The sequence below is a fragment of the Thamnophis sirtalis genome, unplaced genomic scaffold (genome assembly GCF_051295495.1).
Source record: "Thamnophis sirtalis isolate CommonGarterSnake01/CBP01778 unplaced genomic scaffold, rThaSir2_p1.2 scaffold_13, whole genome shotgun sequence".
Lineage (NCBI taxonomy): Eukaryota > Metazoa > Chordata > Lepidosauria > Squamata > Natricidae > Thamnophis > Thamnophis sirtalis.
In genome coordinates this window covers 11760156-11782301 of record NW_028261393.1, presented here as the reverse complement: position 1 = coordinate 11782301, position 22146 = coordinate 11760156, and the positions used below count along the sequence as shown (strand labels likewise).

Here is a 22146-nt window from a genome sequence, read left to right as displayed (position 1 = left end):
GGCACCTGTGGTTGACCGAGCACTCTCCCAGCGAAAACGGAGCTCAGGAGGGTCGTCTGCTTTGCTGGCAAAGGCACCGTGGGCTGCTGTTTATAGGGCGGCCCCATGGGCCAGATTTAAACACCCGGCGGCACGGATCTGGCCCCTAGGCCTTAAGTTTGACACCCCTACAGCACATAATCCCTTTTCCCCTGTCATCAATATCTTCCCAAATTTTAGTTTGCTATTTTCAGGATGCCTTGTAGAATCGGGGGATTCTATGGCCTCAAGATTTTGCTGGACTGATAGAAAATGATAGAAAAACATATTGACTTTTAAACCGGAAATATTTTTAATGGGGATTTTACCGGAAACATATAGTAGAGAATTGAAATATTTGATTGCGAATGTGTTGACAGCGGCTAGAATTGTGTTTGCTAAAAACTGGAAAAATGAGAAAATACCAACGCAGGAGGAAGTTGTTCATAAAAAATAATGGAATGTGCTGAAATGAGTAAATTGACAATTGAAATTAGAGAACAAGAAGATAAACAATTTTAGAAGATATGGGATTTATTTTACCAATAGTTAAATATGGAAATGAAATATGACCGAGAATTTTACAATACAAGGACAATGGAACGACACAGAATATAATATAAAGATGTACTATTATTGGATGGATTTAGGAGGATGTAATGAATTGTTATAATATAAATTAATTCAAAATTTAGACTATCTCGTATAAAATGAAGGAATAATAGTTATAGTCAAATAAAAGATTAATAATGATAATAATGTATACATATATATTAGATTGATAATATGAGACTTTATATAAACTGTAAATGAGGACTATGGAGAGGATGCCCAAAGGTTTTGTAACCAATCGACACGCTAGATGTAACTGGAAGATGTTTTTGTTTTCTGTTTTGTTTGTGTAAGTTTATAGCAATAGCAATAGCAGTTAGACTTATATACCGCTTCATAGGGCTTTCAGCCCTCTCTAATCGGTTTACAGAGTCAGCATATCACCCCCACAGTCTGGGTCCTCATTTCACCCACCTCGGAAGGATGGAAGGCTGAGTCAACCTTGAGCCGGTGAGATTAGAACCGCTGAACTGCAGATAACAGTCAGCTGAAGTGGCCTGCAGTACTGCACCCTAATCACTGCGCTACCTCGGCTCTTATCATTAAAAAATAAACATTCCTTATTTATATATAAAAGATTTTGCTGAACTGCAACACCCAGCAGTGTGTTGGGGAGGGCTGCTGGGAATGTAACATCTGGAGCCTCATCCTTTCCCCAACTCAATGAAGTTCCCAGCGTTCCAGCCCTCATTAATACTTTATTAAGTAATTTAAAAAAAACCTTTATTATTACTTTATGAAGTAATAAAAAAGTGTGACATCTGGAGAGCCGTCATTTTCCCGACTGTGATGATGCTCCCGGCCTTCCAATCTAGATTAACAATATTTATTAAGTAATGATAATTAAAAAAAAACCCACTAGATTAAGCTTGCACTGAGTTCTCCTTCCTGCAAAGCTGGTGCTCTCTTTTCCTAATGCAAGGGGTGGGGGTGGGGGGCACGATTGCTCAGCAGTTGAAGATGCTGAGCTTGTCAGCTGGAATGCTTGTAGCTGGAAAGCTGACAGCCAGGTTCAAGACCTGAGCGCCACGTGACGGGTGAGTCCCCGTTGTTGCTCTTGCCCACCTAGCAGTTGGAAAACATGCAAATTAATGTGCCAACAGCAGCGAGAACTTTTTTTGGCACAACAGTGAAAAAATGAAGAGATCCCTAAAGGGGAAAATTTACTAAAAAAAAAAAAAATTAGAATGCGCAGCGATGGATAGACTAATACTCAGAATAAAGGAGAAGGAAGAAACAGAATCCTTTTTAACATGGGACTTGTTTTACCAATGGTTAGTTAACAGAAACAGAACTTAGAAACTTAAAAATGTAAGAGAATGATTAACTATACAATGAAGGTTTATTAGCATGGACAAGCAAATATTCTTATTACCATGTGATTATTATCAATGATATGAATATTATTATTACTACTATTATTTTCAAAACGGACTGTATTCAGATAACACACTGTTCATGTAGATCAGTGGCTCTCAACCTTCCTAATGCCGTGACCCTTTAATACAGTTCCTCATGTTGTGGTGACCCCCAACCATAAAATTATTATTATATGTTTTCCGCATTTTTTCAAAAATATGTGTTTTCCGATGGTCTTAAGCGACCCCTGTGAAAGAGGTCACGACCTACAGGTTGAGAACCACTGATGTAGATATTGAGTTTTTATGTTTACTAAAGAAAAATGTGCAAATGTATACATATGTGTGTATATATATATATATATGTGTGTGTTTGTGTGTGTGTGTGTGTGTATGTGTGTGTGTGTATATCAGTGGTGGGTTTCAAATTTTTTTAGAACCTCTTCTGTAGGTGTGGCCTGCTTTGTGGGAGTGGCTTGCCGGTCATATGACCGGGTGGGAGTGGCTTGCCAGCCATATGACCAGATGGGAGTGGCTTGCCAGCCATGTGACTGGGTGGCCATGGCCAACTTGTAAAATGTGGTGAAACTCACTTAACAATGCTCTTGCTTAGCAACCAAAATGTTGGCTCAGAAACTCTGGCATTTGAAGCACGCAAGTCTTAAAGCTGTCAAGTTACAAGACCCTCGCACCCCTAACCCTTTAGAAAAAAAACCCCAGGGGTGTTCAAACGTGACAGCTTTAAGACTTGTGGACTTCAACTCCCAGAATTCCTCCTCTCGCTCTTCATCTTGATGATGTGCGGACGGGTGGGGGGAGGGAGCTGGAACCGGTTCTAAATGGCACTGTAGATTTGTGGAACCTCTTCTATAGGAGAGGTTAGAACTGGCAGGAACCCACCCCTGATTAGGTACCACTTTGGTCGGAAACTAACAGTGTTCATTGTGCCTCGGCATATAGTCCTGCTGGCCACATGACCACAGAAGGGTGTTGGGACAATGCTGGCTGAGAAACAGAGTTGAGCACCTCCCCCTAGAGTGGGAGACAACTGAACAGGGGAAACCTTTGCCTTTCTTTTTCCCTAATACAATCCTTACGCTGCCCTCTTTCTTTTCCCAATTCAGGTCCGAAGTCTGAAGCCGCTCCCGTGTCTCCCGGTGCATTGTCCCTGCTGCGGCATATCCCGCCTCCTCCTCCACCCAAGAACCCGGCTCGCCTGATGGCGCTGGCGCTGGCTGAGAGTGCGCACCAGGCAGCCTTGCAGCAAAAGCGACAGGCCAGCCTGAAGCAGCGGGAACCCCGGACGCATTTCCGGCGCTCTCTGTCGCTGGAGTGCAAGGCAGGGGAGCTGACGAGCGGCGCACAAGCGCTCTACTCCATGGTGCGCCCGAGCCCCAAGGCGCCTGGCCTCTCCCCTCTCCAGGCGCAGGCCAGGGGCAGGAGCATCGGCAGTCAAAGCCGCAACTTAAAGGGAGGCAGCCAGGTGAGGGATCAGCTCACAAAGGGCTGGGACCGAGCTGGGATAACTTTGCCATTAGGCAGGGTGCAGATTTTGGAATATTTCTAGAAGGATATTTTTTTTTTCCTCCTGGTTATTTCTTGCTGCAATTTTCCCACCATGTTGCAATCTGGGCGAAAAGATAAGAGAGTATGGTAAAGAGCCCCCGCTTGTCCTGAGCTTCCTCGTGATCCGGAGGAAACCCGTGCTGGCTTTTCTGGCCAACGTGATGGAGATTTTAGCTCCAGGAGGAGGATGGGGTGGAGTAGAAGAGGAAGGGGGCGAAGGAAGGGGCGAGGGTGGGGAGGTGTTTGCCTGCTTGAAATGCCTTCTTGCTGCTCATTCAGTTTGCCTTGTTTCTCTGCAGGTGCCTCTCAGCCAATCTTCTCCCTTGTGTAGCTCGGATTCCTTTTCCTCTTACAGGAGGGTCCTCGCTGAGCTAGACCAGAGGGACCCTCAGGCACTTCCTTTCTCGGACCCCTACTATCTGTCCTCCCCGTCTCCCGCCTACGGTTTACATCCCCCACCCCTGTCGGTCCCCTATCCAGCTTTCCACCAGCTTCAAGACGCCTTCCCTTCGTCCAGCCCCTCGGCTGCCCCGCCTAAACCTCCGCCCCCTCCCCACTTTCCCCTAATGACCAGTCATTTGCCCCTCAAAACGAGGTCCTCCACTTTTCAGCCCTGCCCCACGGACCACCCTCTCCGGCATCACAGCCATTTCTCAGCCTCCTCTCGACTGGGGGTCAATGGGAGCCCCCCTTCTCAGTTGGAGCACGAGAACCTCTATTACGAGATTGTGGGGGAGCCTCCTGCCTATCCCGGCCTGGCACGCCCCTGGCCCTCTTGTCCGCCCCCCGAGTATCTGGCCACTTTCAACGCCTCCTACGGGGTCTTTGAGAGGCCCTGGCGCCAGACCCATCTCCCCCCGGCTGCCTCCTCTCTTCAGCCCATCTTAAAGAATTCCCAGCTGCAGATCCAGTCGATGCCGCCCGCGGTCACACGCCAGGAGCCCATCTACGTCAACGTGCCCTTCCCCGAGCCCTCGTTGGCCAGCCCCACGCCGTCCCCTCCCCCTGAAGCATCCCATTCCCGTAGCCATTCTGACCCGGGCGCTCCTCAGGCTTTGCCCCAGCCCAGCAGACCTCCCCTGCCTCAGAAGCAGAAGCTGGCCTGGGGTTACACGCCCTCGGGGCAACACCGCCAACTGATGGACGTTTTGCCTTGCAGTCGCGCCGTGTGGCAGTTCTACCGCCCGCCCTCTGCGTGTTGGGGTCATCCCTCTTACGGTCCGGAACCCATTATTACCTACGACGGGCCCACCCCCCGCGTGGGGAGCCAGGCCTCAGCACCTTTGCAGAAGCTGGATGAATCTTCCCCACAGTACGGCAATGTGGAAAGGAGAGAGGGCTCTCCGTCCGGGTGCTACCTCGGACCCAGCTGGACAGTGTATGCTGAGGGCCAGACGCACAGCTACTGCTGAAGGACAGGCGGTATGACCAGATGCACAATGTGGATCCTCGGGGCTGGGCTCCAGGTTTCTGTCCTCTCCTCTTCCTTGCCAGTATTCATGGAATTACACGGTACGGATTGCTGTGAACAAAAAATTAAAGATTTCAGAAGGATCTATCCTACTAGGTTAATGCAGAGGTCGCGTCTTCGGCTCCCGCGTCGGGCAATTTTTGCCTGCCTCATTTGGAGGACCTCTGCAAGGTTTGGAGAGCACACGAATCTTTCAAGGCAGGTCTTATCCCTGCAGGAGGTTTTCTCCAGAAAATCAGCATGGACATCACACCGAAGAACATTCGACGGCGTCATTTCAGCCTTTGGGGCTCCGTAACACTCCTGCCAGTTCCATTTGTGTGTCCCATCTTCCTGTTTCGGGTCCGCCCCGTGTTGCTTTGTTCCACCTTGCCCTCTTTCCATCCAGGGACATCTAACCTCAGAGGAAAGTGTTTTGCTTCCAATGGGATGACTGCAGCTGATTCCTTCCAGGTGACATCATCTCGACCGCTTTGGCAATGTGAATCACACAATAGGATGCTTGGAAACCCAGCCAGGGTTGCTAACCGTGCACTGAACTGACACAGGGAGGCGCTGTTGACCGTGTTTTGCTCACCGCTGGGGAAGACTGCAGGCGTTGGAGGGGAGAGAGAGAGAGAGAGAGAGTCAGCCGTTAACAGCTACCCGAGCCCGTCTTCCTCTTCTCTTCCAGCATTCAAACCAAAATAGTCCTAACTTGTAATAAGCATCCCTTTTAACCCAATTAAAATATTAACCACTTTCCCCTGCTGGTTTTCCCAGAGATTAAGCCAATTCCCGGAAGAAAGCCATCCCCTGGGCTGGGACATTGATGTCCAAGGATATGTCTGATGCCACCAAGGAAAGCAGGTGGGCACGCTCGCCACCTCCTCTTACAAGAGCCCACGCCCCTTGGGAGTTTACAGCTTAGGCAGAGTGGCAGGTTGAGAAAAAGCCAGGGGGAGCATGTTGGTCTCGTGCGTTTCTGTATTTATTTAGGATTTCGGAATGGGTGTGTGTGTGTGTGTGTGTGTTTTACAAAAGGACCAGGGAGGGGCGGGTTGCGGGGGAAGAGAGAAGATGCATACAGTACGTGCCTAGCATGGGAGGGCTCTGTGTGACTGAGCTGCAGTCTTTGAGGTGTGCTTGAGAGCGGGATTCACGTCTATTTGATATATACATTCATGTCTGGAGTTGGCGCATGTGTGAGTGTGTCTGTGAAAGTGGTTATGCATGTTCCACAAGACAGTATTTTAGATAATAAGGGGAAGGAGGAAGGGAGAGGGGCCTTTATGCTTTTCTTCCTCTGAAGCAGTTGTTGGGGACCAGATGGGGTGGAGTTTCTCAACTTTGGTGATTTTAAGATAGGAGCAATAGCCCTTAGGCTTATATACCGCTTCACAGTGCTTTATAACCCTCTCTAAGTGGTTTACAGAGTCAGCCTATTCCCCCCCCCCCCCAACTATTTGGGTCCTCATTTTACCCAACTCGGAAGGATGGAAGGCTGAGTCAACCTTGAGCCTGGTGAGATTTGAACTGCCAAATTGCAGGCAGCCGGCAGTCAGCAGAAGCAGCCTGCAGTACTGCACTCTAACCACTGTGCCGCCATGGCTCATGATGTTAGAGTCTTCCATTCTAACAATGGCTCATGTTTAAGATCCATCTGTTGGTTGGGGGGAATTCATGAGAGTTGAAGTCCACACCTTTTAAAAGTTGCCTAAGGCTGAGAAACATTGGACTGGGGAGAAAAAAGAAAATCCTTCCCCCCCCCCCTTCCCCAAAGCACTTTCCTGGGCTCCTTTTCAAATTATTATATTGTCAGATTTCATTTGGGAAAAATAAAAGGAGGAAGCAAAATAAGCAACAATGGGAATGCATCACGGATATATATATATCGGGTCTTTTCCCATGTAAGATTGAGATTGCCTTGGCAACGTTTCGGCGAGGTCACCATCCTCAGACTGGTGTTTTCGGCTTAAAGCAGCTCCCACAACACTTAAAGCCCAAAACCCAGCCTTAAGATGGCAAGTGAGACCTCGCCGAAACGTTGCCAAGACAATCTCAGTCTTACATGGGAAAAGACCCGAATATATATATATATATATATAGATATATTATAGACATATTTCAAGCTATTTAGCTCTCATCAGCTAGCCATATCCTGAGTGACATCTCTCTCACACACAAACACATATAATCAGCTAGCCATACTCTTAGTGACATAATACACACACACACATATATACACACATATACATATATACATACTACACACAGACACACACACACACACAGAGACACACATTCTTGAATGCACTCCAAATTTTAATTCAAGCACTTTGGGATCCTATTGCTTTCAGACAGAGCCAAGCACAAGTTCTAAGTCTCCTTCCCCCTGAAATCCATCGCCTGCTCCTGGGCACGCTCGCTTGGAAGTCAACCCCACAGAGGAATGCAAGACTGATGCCCAGGTTTATGCACAACAGGACAACAGCCTTAATTGCGTTATTTTGAAGCCACCCGTTGGGATCTTTTTTTCGGGGGTGGGTGGGTGGGATGGGTAAAGGGGCCGAGTTCCTCCAGAGTTTGGGATCTTGGCCACCCCAGCTGGCTGGCACTCTTGTGTGGCAAGATCTGGAGGATCTCACTGCAGACGTTCCCCGCTGATCCACAACGTCATTCGTCTCTACGTTCAGAAGGATATGCAATTGAATCCGACATCTTCAACTAAACAGCTTTCGGCGTAGGATGTCTCGGACCTGCGCTAAGAGTTTTAGATCTGGGATTGATTCCCTCCTCCAGTTCCACATCTGGGTTTAACACAGAAATTGCACTAGCTTTACCACTTTTTTGTAACGAAACGAAACATCCCCCCCCCCCCCCGTAAAAGAAAAACCCACCTCCTGGTTGTCCCACATTCTCCATGGCTTCTATTCCTTGTTTTTCCAGGAACTTGAAAAACATTGGAAGCTGTTTCTCTTGTAGTTTTGCAAAGACACGGGGGGGGGGGGGGAGAGAAAGGGGCTTAATGATCCATGAAAGAAGATAATGTTGGAACTTAATCCGCGTGGTGGGTTGTATCAGGCTGGGGAGACGGAGCAACCTTGGGGATGGTTTTAACTATTGTTATTTCTACCTAAGGTTGAATGTCCCAAGATCTCGAGAGCATCCAGGTTCAGAAATAAATCCTGGCCAGGTTGAACGAAACCTTGAAATGTCCTGAAAATGAAAATAGATGTAAGGGTCTACAATCTTCTATGGTGCAATGTAATGATTATGGGTGTGCTAAAGTGATTGCCAAGCACTTTTTCTTTCAATTCCATGAATTTCTGGCACTTGGCTGGGTGGGCAGTGACTATTTTCACCTGAATATCACTAAACGTTGGATAGTTGCAAGGTCGTTCTATCAATACTTATTTGATCAGAGAGATCTTAAGATGCACATTGCAGTTCCGAAATGACGTGCTACTGGATTTGAAGCTTAAATGCAGCTTAAATGGGAGGATCTTTTAATGCCTTTGACTACAGAGGCCAGTCTTCGAGTTACGACCACAATTGGAACCAGAGTTTTGGCCGCTAATGATGATTAAGTGAATCATCATGCGACTGGACCCAAATTGACAACCATTTTTTTTGCTATGGTGGTTAAGCAAATCAGAAAGTTGCTAATGTGAATCATACAAGCCAGGAGCTAGCTGGGAAGGTGAAGGTTAAAATTGCAATCACATGACTACAGGATGCTGTAACCATTGTAAATGTGAGCTGGTTGCCAAGCAACCAGATCACAATCATAATGTTACCCTTGCAGGGATGATGTACAAGTAGTCCTACACTTACAGCAGTTCATTTAGTGACTGTCCAAAGTTACAACAGCACTGAAAAAAAGTGACTTAGGACCATTTTTTCACTCTTAACGACCGTGGCGCCGTGACTCATATGTATGACAGTTGCAGTGTCTCCAATGTTGATGTGGGAAGCCTGATTCACTTAACAACCCCTGTGACTAAATTAACCACAGACGCAATTCGCTTAACAAACGAGGCAAGAAAGGTCACAAAATGGGGCAAGATTCACTTAAGCGCGTGTCTCGCTGAGCAACAGAAACTTGCTTTGCTCATTTGTGGCCGTAAGTCAAAGTATATAACGAGGACTATTGATTCATTGATGGAATGGTCGTAACTTTGAGGATGGGTCGTCAATTACCTTGATCATGTCAATTGTAACTTTCAAACCATCGTTAAATGGATGGCTGTAAGCCGAGGACTACATGTAAAACACGGTGCAGACTCTGACCTGGGAATCTGCAGGGAATTGGTTCCATGGCTGATCATTCCCCCCCCCCCCCCCCGGCAGGTTGGCTCTGTCTCTACCCATTGCACAAAATTGGGTGTTAGATTTCTGAGATGAAAAATGGGGGTGATCCTTGCAACCTGCGGTTGATTTTTGAATCCTTGACGTGTGCAGATTGCGATGCTTTGTTCTTAACCCGGTTTGTTGTCCCATCTTGCAATGTATGCAGGAGCACCAAAGCATCCTAGTTGCAGCTGTAGTTAAGTGGCCACGGCTGCCCTCCCTCTCCCACCGTGGCTTTCCTGCCACCTTATTCCACTGCACGTGGGCCAGCCACGGCTTGACGGCCCCAAGGAAATGGCTCCCTGCTCTTTCCTCTGTACGATGCCTCCGTGCGCGAGGCAGCACTTCGAACGGGAAGCAGACGACGTGACCGTCCCCTGTTCCCCCCGATACTGTGAAGCGACCACTGCCATACTGGCCTGTCTATATGTGCCTGTGTTTTTAACAGCCCATGTTTCCTTGTTGCCTCTGATGTGCTGCAGTTCTTTTTTTTTTTGGATATAAGTTGACTTCCCTTTTTTTCTGGGATTCTTGTACTAAATGGCTTAATTCAAACCAATTAACAAATAAAGGCAAACTGGTAACCTTGGTCTCACTGTGGTCTCACTGTCTGCAGAGGTGAAACGGGATGAAAATGTATGCATGTATACATCATATTTGGGATGTGGTGGCTCAGTGGCTAAGACGCTGAGCTTGTCGATTGAAAGGTCGGCAGTTCGGCGGTTCAAATCCCTAGCGCTGCGTAACGGAGTGAGCTCCCGTTATTTGTCCCAGCTTCTGCCAACCTAGCAGTTCAAAAGCATGTAAAAATGCAAGTAGAAAAATAGGAACCCACTTTGGTGGGAAGGTAACAGCGCTCCGTGCGCCTTTGGTGGTTAGTCATGCCGGCCACATGACCACGGAGATGTCTTTGGACAGCGCTGGCTCTTCGGCTTTGAAATGGAGATGAGCATCGCCCCCCCTAGAGTCAGGAATGACTAGCACATATGTGCAAGGGGAACTTTTACCTTCACATCATATTTAAAACACGGTCAATGGGCCACTTGGATCCTCATTTAGTATCTGCAGCGAGAAATTCTTGGATCTCTCATCTGTTTAGGAGTCGAGCCAAATGGCCTTTACAGCGGAGATTAGTTGCTGTCCTGGAGTAGGGACACCAGCAAGGAAGCTAAACTGGTTTTCTTGCTAGCAAGTGCTAAGAAACTGGTGTACTAGTTATAAATTCCATATGTGTCCAATCACACTTGGCCAATAAAGAATCTCTTCCTATTCCATCTCCATCCCATCCCATCGCGTCCCTTTTTTATTTCTATTCCATTCCATTCTATTCTTACTCTGTGCAAGTCATTGATCCATTGGAGACTAAATGCTTTGATGAGACTTCTCTACATGGTTGGCTACGTGATCGGTAACACGATCATGAGTTTTAGCCATGGTTAAAAAGATAGGTGGACAGACAGATTGATGCATGGATGGACAGAGAGGACAGAAAGTTGGACAGACCGATAGATGAACAGGTGGACAGACAGGACAGAAAGATGGATGAATAAACAGGACAGAAAGATGGGTGGATAGATGCAGTGGTGGGATTCAAATATTTTACCAACCAGTTCTCTGCCCTAATGACCAGCTGGGTAGGCGGGGCTCGGTGGTCATGTGATCATGTGGGCGTGACCAAGTCAATGTCACTCAGGTTAATGGGCACTTCGCCTTAGTTGTTACAGTGGTAATAAGGGTTAAATGAATAGGCAGTTTCTGTAAGCAGGGCAATAAAGATTAGGCTAGAAACCACTCCAGAATGTTTCCTTCCTGCTTTCTTTACAGGATCAGCCCTGTAAAGTGGGGAAAAACAAAAGATTTCTTCCAACAACTGGTTCTCTGAACTGCTTAGAAAGTTACCTACTGGTTCTCCCGAATAGTGCGAACTGGCTGAATCCCACCACTGGATAGATGGATAGGACAGAATGATAGATGGATGAACTGATCCACCTTGAGCACCAGCCCTACCTCTCCTTGCCAATCCATTCCAAACTGTTTTGACTGGGAGTGGGACTATTCCCAGTACAGTATTGGGAGTTATCTAGCTTATGACAAATGTTCCATGTCTGAATAATTTTCTAGGTCAATGCAGGGTGAGTTTTCATGCCATTTAAAAGCTTTGTAAATCCCACTGGCTTAGTTATATACATAGAGAGAGGGGAGGAGAAAGGAGAAAAAGAGAGAGGGAGATTATAGGATTTTGCTTTTTATCACTGTGATCCTATTTTTAGAAACCCAAATTGAATTGTCAGATCGAGTTGATTTGAATTCCTGGGGCGTTCTCTGTGAATACGCATAGCTCAGTTGCACATCAAGTTCCTTACAGAATTTCCCAAAGCATTTTTTTTTAATCTCTTCACACCTACCAAAGAACATTTATTATACATATTTTTATTTTTAAAAAAGGCTTTACTAAAGTAGTTGGGATGATTTTTCCAGAGATGCTCAATAACCTCTACACCCAAAGTGATCTTAGGGAGTAGTCAGGCCTTGGAGAACATGTTATAGTACAGAGGGAATCCATGGAGATTCCCCCCCCCCAATTCAAGGAAGGGCTTCATCCCTTTGTTCATCATCTTCCTCTTCTTAGGAAAAATTCCGTTTACTCAGCTGGAATTGTTCACATTGTGGTGTAATGGTATATAGCCAGAAGAACGACAGGACACTGTGGGGGAAAAACAACAATAATACTCATTTACTGCAAGCCCCTTGTCAACTCGCAAAGCATCCCTGGCCTGTTCTTGAATTGCCATAGGCAAGGGGGATGGGAAACTGCCGAAGCAGCTTGGCAGCCACAAACAGAAGCATATTCCAGGCATATCTTTTTCAAGGCTGTCTCCCCAGTTACCCACAGCAGCCTGATGGAAGTGATCTCTACAGCCCACGAAAGTGCTCCATTGGAAAATGTGATTTATGGCACACCCTGGGGGAGGGGGGAAACAGGGTCATAATTGGGCTGTAAATTACGTGGGGTCAGAGTTGGCTTCACTTGGGTATGTGCTGACATGTTGCTCCTAATAGTTAACTGGATTTCTTTTGAAGTTTGGCTCGAGGCTCTTGATTTAATTAGGGCATCCGTAGGAACCCTGACACCCCTATTTAATTTTTTGTAATGGTGTGGTCCCTTTTCTCATCCTGAGTACCTCAAGCTGAATTTTATGTCCCATCCCACCACCGCCTCTTCTTCAATTTTATCCTCACACACTCGTGCAGCAGAAGGACTGAAAGGAACCTCAGAGATCAACCAATCCAATCCCTTGCCAAGCAACCACAATCTAAATTAAATTGGTTTTGAAATGGAAAACACCAATTGTGGGAAAGATTTCTAGAAGCATTGCTTATTTGATGGCCTACATATGAATTGGGATGATATTCTATCAATTTGTAGGCACCATGAAGAATTGTAGGCCAAATATGTCTAAGGAGCACTAGGTTGAGAAAGCTTGGCTCGAAGGCACATCAACTAGATGTTATCTAAAAGCAGAAATATGTGCTACATATCAGTTCTTGAAGTACGGCATCATCAGACATACTGATAATGCTACTGAGTTGGGTAATGAAATGTCGGCAAGCAAATAACCAAGCTCAGAGAGCACCAAGGACTCCACAACTCAATCTCAAAACTACATATATTGTCTTCTATTGAAGTTCTTGAAGAGTAGCACGAGGAAAGGACTATTGTCCTCTAGCACTGCAGGTGTGTTTCCTTGACTGGTCCTTGTGAAAACTGTAGTGCTGTAGATGTTTTTGAGGACAGATAGAGTCTGTCCTTTTTGAGGAGTATATTCAGGATAAGCTTCATGGATAAGCAGGACTTCAGAAAAGTGGCCTCTCAATTCTCAAGTTATAATCTTTCCTCAATCTCTTGAGTTCTTAAACCATTGCTCCTATAGTTCCCACCAGAGAATTTTGGAATTGCAACCCCAACACATCAAAATAAGCATTTCTGCTAGGACTTACTGTGAACATAAGAATGGCAAAACCAAACCAGGAGGCGCCCCACGCATAGCTCTGTACTGCGTGCTTAATGTGTTCAAAGCAGCCCTGAGAAGGGAAAGACAAACCAGTGAGATTGCTTTGAAGAGGAGCTGCCAACAGTACCAATATCCCCAAGAATCAGAGATGGTTATTCAACCAGTTCTGATTGGTTCTGGCTAACCGGTAGCGGAAAATTTGAGTAGTTTGGAGAACCAGAAAATACCACCTTTGATTGGCCCCGCCCCCCCATCTCTTCCCTGCCTCCCGAGTCCCAGCTAATCAGAGTCCCAGTTGATTGGCTGGGTCTTCTTTTGTTGCCTTGCACAGGAGAATGGAGCAGGTCGGGTGGAAAGGGAGATTTTGCAGTATCCTTCCCCAGGAAGTGGGATGGAAATGGGGATTTTACAGTATCCTTCCCCCTGGAGTGGGATGGAAAGGGAGATGTTGCAGTATCCTTCCCCCAGAAGTATTTATTGTATTGTATTTATTTGTCTTGTATGCCGCCCACTCCCGAAGGACTCCGGGCGGCTCACAATAGACAAGGGAAGGGGAAATAACTAGACAAAGACAACACTTAAAAAAAAAACACACAACATTCACAGTTTCCGTGGGGCTGGATGTTTCACAAGCCCCCCGGCCTGCTGGAGCAGCCAGGACTTGGTGGCTTTGTGGAAGGCTGGGAGGGTAGTAAGGGTCCGGATCTCCACGGGGAGGTCATTCCAGAGGGCTGGAGCTGCAACAGAGAAGGCTCTCCCCCGGGGGAGGGAATGGGGATTTTGCAGTATCATTCCCCTACCATGCCCACCAATCCATGTCCACAGAACCGTTAGTAAAAAAAATTGAATCACCACCACTGCCAAGAATGCCAAAATGATAGGTAAACATCAGGACGAAGATGGAAGACCTTGCTACCTCAGTGTTGATATAATCAATGTGGCCCAGTCTGCAGCCCTCCTCGTTGACCATGATAAAGTTCCGATCACGTTTGCAGCAGTAGAATGGCCAAGGTGCCACGGCTTCAGGGAATCTACTTCGAAAGACGGAGGTATAGTTTACCCAATCCAAGGGATCATTGGCACCACAGCACTGTTGCTAAAAGTGAACCGGTGAAAAGAAAGATCATATACATATATTTATTGCAAAGAGCCACATTATAAAGGACATTTTGCTGCCTTTGGCGGGGTGGGGGTGTGTTAATTTCTCTTGACTAGACTTTCTGCCATCCAACTTTTCTCTTAGAAAGTTAAGACTGTTTTGAGTTGTTTTGAATTTTGCAGCTTTATCAATTTTTGCAAAGAACGGGGAGCTGATGAGAACTATTTTCTTTTCCTGGCTAGTTGTTGAGCATAGCTATTGCTCCATACCTAATGCTGCCTTTCAGTTTCACTCCAATCTTTTCCCTATCTTCAAAGTTCCCAATCACTAAATATTTATGGAGATTCTCAGTCATCCAAGTCCTGGTTGTCCCAAAGGTGCTTTTTCAAGACGCAACTGGATTTCCTTGTTTTTTCTTTGAAGATGTTTCACTTCTCATCCAAGAAGCTTCTTCAGCTTTGACATTATTTTTATAATTCCTTCCATAAAAATATAAATACATCTTCTTATATACTGAATTATAATAAGCTTAAGCTGTCTACTGTGGGCCTTACGCATTTCTTAAGAGCTCCCTAAGGGGGCATGCATCAGCGCACCAGCGTGCCTACTGTCCAGCGGTGGGTTTCAAATTTTTTTAGAACCTCTTCTGTAGGTGTGGCCTGCTTTGTGGGAGTGGCTTGCTGACCATGTGACCGGGTGGGAGTGGCTTGTCGGCCACGTGACTGGGTGGGAGTGGCTTGTCAGCCATGTGACCGGGTGGGAGTGGCTTGCCAGACATGTGACTGGATGGGCATAGCCAACTTGTAAAATGTGGTGAAACTCACTTAACAACGCTCTTGCTTAGCAATCAAAATGTTGGCTCAGGAACTCTGGCATTGAAGTGTGCAAGTCTTAAAACTGTCAAGTTACAAGACCCTTGCACCCCTAACCCTTTAGGAAAAAAACTTGACAGCTTTAAGACTTGTGGACTTCAACTCCCAGAATTCTTCCTCTCGCTCTTCATCTTGATGATGTGCAGACGGGCGGGGGGAGGGAGCTGGAACCGGTTCTAAACGGCACTGTAGATTTGTTGATTTCTATAGAAGTGGTTAGAACTGGCAGGAACCCACCCCTGCTACCGTCCTTGTCCTACTGTCTCATTTATATGTACTCTTTTTATGTGTTTATGGCTATGTTTTGCTTATTTATATCCATTTATTTGTGCCATTTTTCATGTGTTTTCATACTTGTTTCCTTGTACTTGTTGACAAATAAAAAATGAATGAATAAATTAAAGGCTGGTGGTGGGGTATGGAAGTCAGAGCTGAAGAAGCTTCTTGGATGAGAAGCGTAACATCTTCAAAGAAAAAAACAAGAAAGTCCAGTTTCCAATCCCTAGCATTTTGACCCAGCCTGCCAAAGTTGCATTGCTTTCGCAGTCCCTCCATGTATGCATTCTGGATCTACATCTGGATGAAGGACGCGATTCTCACAGGCTGGACGATGATGGTATGTACCTCCATCATGAAACGGTCCCACATCCGGGTGAGTTCCCGCCCTTGGTCTGTGTCAGATCCGTAGAAGCCCAGCATCTGTTTGGTTACCAGTCTGGAATTTGATACTACCTGGGGTGAGGAAGAAGGAGAGAATGTTGGTCAACTACATTCCCCAAGCCCAGGTACACAAACATTTCACTTCCAAAGTTTCAGCTTACACAAAGTATATGCAAACAGATTTCTACATTTCCAAATGCATTTCTCTTTGCACTGCAATTCTGGTTTTTCTTTTTTAATCTGCAATCTATGAGGAAAAAATACCATTCAAAAAAGAGAAGAAACCCCCCGAATGTTTCTAGATTGTTTTGGTCTTTTAGAATGAGACAAAATGATTTTTGTCCCCCTTCAGAAATGATTTTAGTACCATCTTATGCCAATTCTGCAAGAGATGCCGAGCTTGTCGATCAGAAAGATTGGCAGCTCGGCAGTTTGAATCCCTATCGCCGTGTAACGGAGTGAACTCCTGTTATTTGTCCCAGCTTCTGCCAAACTACCAGTTTGAAAGCGCGTAAAAAATGCAAGTAGAAAAATAGGAACCACCTTTGGTGGGAAGGAAAAAGCATTCCGTGCACCTTTGGTGCTTAGTCATGCCAGCCACATCACCCTGAAGAAGTCTTTGGACAGTGCTGGCTCTTCAGCTTTGAAACAGAGATGAGCACCGCCCCCTAGAGTCAGGAACGACTAGTTTAGTTGAGTTGAGTTTAGTTTAATGAAATTTGTATGCTGCCCACTCCCATTGGGACTCTGGGTGGCTCACAGGCAAGATAAAAGCATTTTTTAAAATTTTAAAATGAGAAATACAATAATAAAACTAGCACATATGTGCGAGGGGAACCTTAATTGTACCTTTATAGGATCAAAGGATCCATATCCTCATACAATAAGCAATCATGGCCTTTCTTGTCTATTTGTGGACAAAAATGTACAAGCTTTCTCCAAGCTTTGGTTCTCATGAAAGTTTTTGAAGAGCCAACAGATCAAAGAAATTCACCAACATCCCCATATTATGTACTATACAAGACAGTCATAAAGTTGATCAGAGTAATGGGGCTGACAAAGGAAGGAAAAGGAAGCTTCATTAAAATTCCCAGACTGAATTATGTTTTGGGTGGCTCATTCACCACGGTAAAAGCAGACATTGGGAAAGAGTGAGCCAAAATCTTTTAGAAGACCAAGTTGGGAAGAATTTGCACCCTGTACTTACAAAATCACGATGTGTGTAGGAGGTGATGCAAGAGGCACATTCAAACAAGTAGACAACCAGGATCAGGACCAGGTACTGAAAGGTAAGAAAATAGAGATTAAAGTTCAATGTCAAAGGGAAAAAAAAATCACACCTGGAAACATTTCCTCCCCAGGATATTCACTATGGATTAAAGATAATTATTGTATCCCTTGATCTGTAGATAATGCAGATTGGTTGCTATTGTCGTTGTTCTCCCATACTCTAGTTGGACATGATGATGGCTTGACTTTCAAAAAGGGATAAGCAAATCCGTATAGAAGAGATTTTGATGAATGTTCATTATTTACACCATTTTTGAACTGATCTGGTGACAGTATGTTGATTCCATATGCTGGAGAGGAGCAGCTGAGACGGAAATGTCTTGTCTTTAACGCTGGATTACAAGCTAAATTTCTAATGAGCTTTCAGTGTTTTTGCTCTGATCAGGTAGATTCTTAGAAAAATACAAGTACTTTTTCGACCAGAGACAACAATGGAATTGCATCCCAGGAGCTATTAACAGAGTTGGAGGGGACCTTGTAGGTCATCTAGTCTAAACCCCCACCCCGCCCAAGCAGACCCTGCCTACAACATATTTGACAGATGGCAGTCCAGTCTCTTCTTGAAAGCTTCTGGTGATGAAGCTCCCACAACTTCTGAAGGCAACTTTTATTCCATTGGTTGATTATTCTCTCTGTCAGAAAAAGTCTCCTTATGTCAAGATTGAATCTCTCCTTGTCCAGTTTCCATCCATTATTCCTTGTCTGGCCTTCGGGTGCTTTGGAAAATAGCTTGACCTCCTTCTCTCTGTGGCAGCCCCTCAAATATTGGAACACTGCTCTCCTGTCTCCCCTGATCCTTCTCATCACTAGACTAGCCATGCTCGGTTCCTGCAACCGTTCTTTGTAAGTTTTAGCCTCCATTCCCCTAATCATCTTGGTTGCTCTTCTCTGCACTCTTTCTAGAGTCTCAACATCTTTTTTTTATAGTGTGCGGACCAAAACAAGTGTGGCCTTACTAAGGCTATAGAGTGGTATTAGTACCTCCCTTGATCTTGATTGTATCCAGTGGTGGGTTTCAAAAATTGTTCAAACCTACTCTGTGGGTGTGGCCTCCTTTGTGGGAGTGGCTTGCCACCCATGTGATTGGATGGGAGTGGCTTGCCGCCCATGTGACCGGATATGAAGATGCCGACGACACTTGTCAGAACCACCTTAAATTACCTCACACACAGCACTGGCCTGCATAAGAATATGATGTAAACTTGTTTTTTAAAAGGCATCTTTGGTTCGCGTTAAAACAACTTCAACACACGCAATGTTCTGATTGCACCACAAACGCAGTAGTCATCCTTACCTTTCACAGAGGCACTGAGTTTTATAAATATGAGCATGATAGTGTAGAACAATCATATCCAAGGTCCAGTGGTGGGTTTCAAAAAATGTTGGAACCTCTTCTGTAGGTGTGGCCTGCTTTCCGGGTCCACTGGTGGAACCTCTTCTAACCGGTTCGGTAGATTTGATGAACCGGTTCTACCGAATAGGTGCGAACTGGTAGGAACCCACCTCTGATTGTATACCTACCTACCTACCTACCTACCTACCTACCTACCTACCTACCTACCTACCTATTTATCTATCATCCCTCTGTCATCTATCAGCTATCTGTCTGTCTGTTGGTGTTTGTCTGTCCGTCCATCCGTCCGTCCGTCCATCCAACCATCCATCCATCCATCCATCCATCCATCCATCCATCCATCCATCCATCCATCCATCCATCCATCCATCCATCCATCCATCCATCCATCTATCTATCTATCTATCTATCTATCTATCTATCTATCATCCACAGTTACATTGAGAAAACGTAGAGTATAGAGAAGTCCGATTCTTGTTGTTACTCACCACCAGCACCATGAAGCGGTTGCCATTCACAAGGCTGATGATGCCGAAGACGCAAACGCAGAAGAAGCAAAACCCGGTGAAAATGGAGATCCAGGCGCCTGCATAAACATCGTCTTTGCCGGTGACTCCCAGGATGGGGTAGACTTTATAGGGATCAGCTGTTACCCAAATAGACTCAGCACAAAGTGCCAGCCCTGAAAGCTGTAGAAACAGAGGAAGGTTGTTAGCCACCAAACTACCAGAAATCAAACCAGGTTCTTTGTCATCTAACATGTCCAGGGTGTGTGTGTGATGCAGTGGGTTGTTTAGTTTAGTTCAGCTTCCTTTTGTAATCTCCCGGTGCCACACTGGTAGAGGGTCCTGTGTAATTCTGGGAGGCCCTCAAATTGTGCATTTGTATTCCATGTGTTATAGGAACCCCACCATGGTGGTTTATGGGAATGTGGCCAATGATGATTCATTCAACAAAATATAGGGAATAATGTTTAAATCAGGGGTGTCAAATGCAAAGCCCGGGGCCCGGATTCGGTCTGTTGGGTGCTTAGATCTGGCCTGCAGGGCTGCCCTGGAAACAGCGAAGGACCGGCCCGCAGTGCTTCTGTCAGCGAAAATGGAGTTCAGGAAGGCCCCATGCACACCCTTGAGCTCCGTTTTCACTGGAAGAAGGTTGCAGGAGGCTGTCGCAGCTGGAAACAGAGCTCGTGAAGACTATGTGTGGCTATGCTGAGCTCCATTTTTGCTGGCAGAGGGTTGCAGGAGGCTGTCGCAGCTGAAAACGGAGCTACAGAGTCTGTTGTCGCCGGCAGAGTGATCGGGCCACCACAGGCGCCCCCGACATGAGTGACGTTGAGTTGGCCATGCCCACCCTGGCTACACTTACCACGGCCTCCAAAGTCAAACACAACCCTGATGCAGCCCTCAATGAAATCAAGTTTGACACCCCTGGATTAAGACAATTCCGTCCACCAGCCAATGCCATCTGGCTACCCCCCGGGGGAGGGCCTTCTCTGTAGCAGCTCCGGCCCTTTGGAATGAACTCCCCGCGGAGATTCGGACCCTCACCTCTCTCCAGGCCTTCCGGAAAGCCGTCAAAACCTGGCTGTGCCAGCAGGCCTGGGGTTGATGAGTTCCCCTCCCCTCTCGACTGGTATGGCTGTGTGATTTTCGTGTATTTTAATTATGTGTACTGTTGTTTATGTTCCCTCTCCCCCCTGAGTTGTTCGCCGCCCTGAGTCCCTCCTGGAGAAGGGCGGCATACAAATAAACCAAATACAATACAATACAATACAATACAACATTTCAAAACATTTTTTTAAAAAAAATCAAAAACACGAGCTAGGTCATTCTATCCCCATCTCATTTTTCAGATACCAGAGTCAATACTCAGGAATCTTCCCGTTGCTGAGATACAGCACTGCATTGCTTGTAGGTCTCTTACCATAATAATAACATTGCCCATCACTAATAGCCCCACAACAAGGGGAGATCTCTTTTCTTCCATGCTTTTCCAGAAAAGGTTCCTTGGATACCAGTCCTCAAATTCTGCAGAAGGGAGACAAACAAACAAAAAAACAATTTGCTAAGTGAAAGAAAAATTAGGTTCATTGCTTTTCTCAATTCTTTAGAGTAAAGGGCATTTGCACAAGTTAGCTTTTTTCATACCTTCCACATCTGCACTTCATAAAATGTTAATATGTTCTGGTTTGCCAGTTAGCTAACAAGCTGGTTATTTGTGGGCCAGGTGCTCCATGGCATGCACATTGGTATCAACATATACATTTTTGTGTTTTCTATGGTACACCAGGTAGCCCTGTTGATATGCTTAGCTACTTTTTTGAAAACATGTATTTGAACCCGGCAACTTCTTAAATACTCTCAGTCTTTTTATTCCATTGCTTTAAATGCTTCAAAGTTTGCACAAGTGAGAAGTGTAAAGTGGAGGCATCAGCATACAAATGAAAAAGAATGTATTTTGAAAATGCATTTGGTTCCCAGGCCAACAGATGCATTGACATAACTAGCCCTTCAGATAGTCACTCACGCCCTCGTCACCTCAAGACTGGATTACTGTAACGCGCTCTACATGGGGCTGCCCTTGAAGAGTGTTCAAAGACTTCAGCTAGTCCAGAATGCAGCCGCGCGAGCGATTGTGGGTGCACTTAGGTACACCCACGTTACACCTATCCTCCGCGAGCTGCACTGGCTTCCCATTGGTCTCCGGATACGCTTCAAGGTGCTAGTCATTACTTTTAAAGCCCTACATGGTATCGGACCTGGCTACCTGAGAGACCGCCTCCTGCCAATTATCTCCCAGAGACCTATTAGATCGCACAGACTAGGCCTCCTCCGGATTCCATCTGCCGGTTAATGTCGGCTGGTGACCCCCCCGGGGGAGGGCCTTCTCTGTAGCTGCTCCGGCCCTATGGAATGATCTCCCCGTTGAGATCTGGACCCTTACTACCCTTCCGGCTTTCCGCAAAGTGACCAAGACCTGGCTGTTCCGGCAGGCCTGGGGCTGTTGATTTATCCAGCCCCATCCTAAGTCATGAATGTTGTTGGATTTTTTAATTGTTGTTTTTTATTGTTTGTATCCCCCCTTCCCTTTTTTATTTTTTTATTTTTTTTTCTAGATGTCTTACTGATTGAGGAATGATGAAACTTTAATCAGTAAGACATAGAAGTACAAATGTTTGTATGTCAAAATAATTCTAGTTTACCACCAAATTCTTGTCTAGCTTAATATATACCCCTCCCTCCCTCCCCCCTCCCCCCAACCCCCCTCCTCCTCCCCCCCCCGACTTCCCAGAACCCGTACACGGTATAGATTTCTAACAAACACAGTCTAAAATCTATTGAGAAAAAAGAAATAAAGAAATTAATAACATTCTACATTGACCTTAGCTTCTTCTTGCTGAACTAACTTTAAACAATTTAAATCATTTCTGATTTTTATTTGTAAGCTGGCCTGAGTCTTCTGAGAGTGGGCGGCATACAAAATAAATAAATAAATAAA

The 22146-nt window shown here is 45.7% G+C and overlaps 2 protein-coding genes across 2 annotated transcripts in view; one reads left to right on the top strand and one right to left on the bottom strand.

Moving 5' to 3' along the window:
• Positions 1-5769, top strand: part of ARHGAP33 (Rho GTPase activating protein 33) — a 44453-nt gene extending 38684 nt beyond the window's left edge. The window contains exons 21-22 of the mRNA XM_087728259.1: positions 3113-3471; positions 3854-5769. Coding sequence (XP_087584385.1) covers positions 3113-3471; positions 3854-4966 — 1472 coding nt within the window. The 3' untranslated portion in view covers positions 4967-5769. The remainder of the gene's footprint in view (positions 1-3112; positions 3472-3853) is intronic.
• Positions 5770-11724: 5955 nt separating this feature from the next.
• UPK1A (uroplakin 1A) lies at positions 11725-20634 on the bottom strand. The gene is made up of 7 exons (XM_087727428.1): positions 20572-20634; positions 19134-19334; positions 17209-17283; positions 15966-16073; positions 14287-14466; positions 13357-13440; positions 11725-12061 (listed from the first exon to the last, which is right to left on the bottom strand). Exons 1-7 carry the CDS (start codon positions 20632-20634, stop codon positions 12017-12019), a joined length of 756 nt encoding a protein of 251 aa, XP_087583554.1. The 3' UTR covers positions 11725-12016.
• Positions 20635-22146: the final 1512 nt, after the last annotated feature.

What these genes read in the sequence shown, in the direction of transcription:
- UPK1A (XM_087727428.1), bottom strand. Translation starts at nt 20,634, where the DNA reads ATGGAAGAAAAGAGATCTCCCCTTGTTGTGGGGCTATTAGTGATGGGC. An exon ending in TGGGCAATGTTATTATTATG is followed by an intron (nt 19,335 to 20,571) that starts GTAAGAGACCTA and finishes CTGTTTCTACAG; the next exon opens with CTTTCAGGGCTGGCACTTTG. An exon ending in CCTACACACATCGTGATTTT is followed by an intron (nt 16,074 to 17,208) that starts GTAAGTACAGGG and finishes TCCTCACCCCAG; the next exon opens with GTAGTATCAAATTCCAGACT.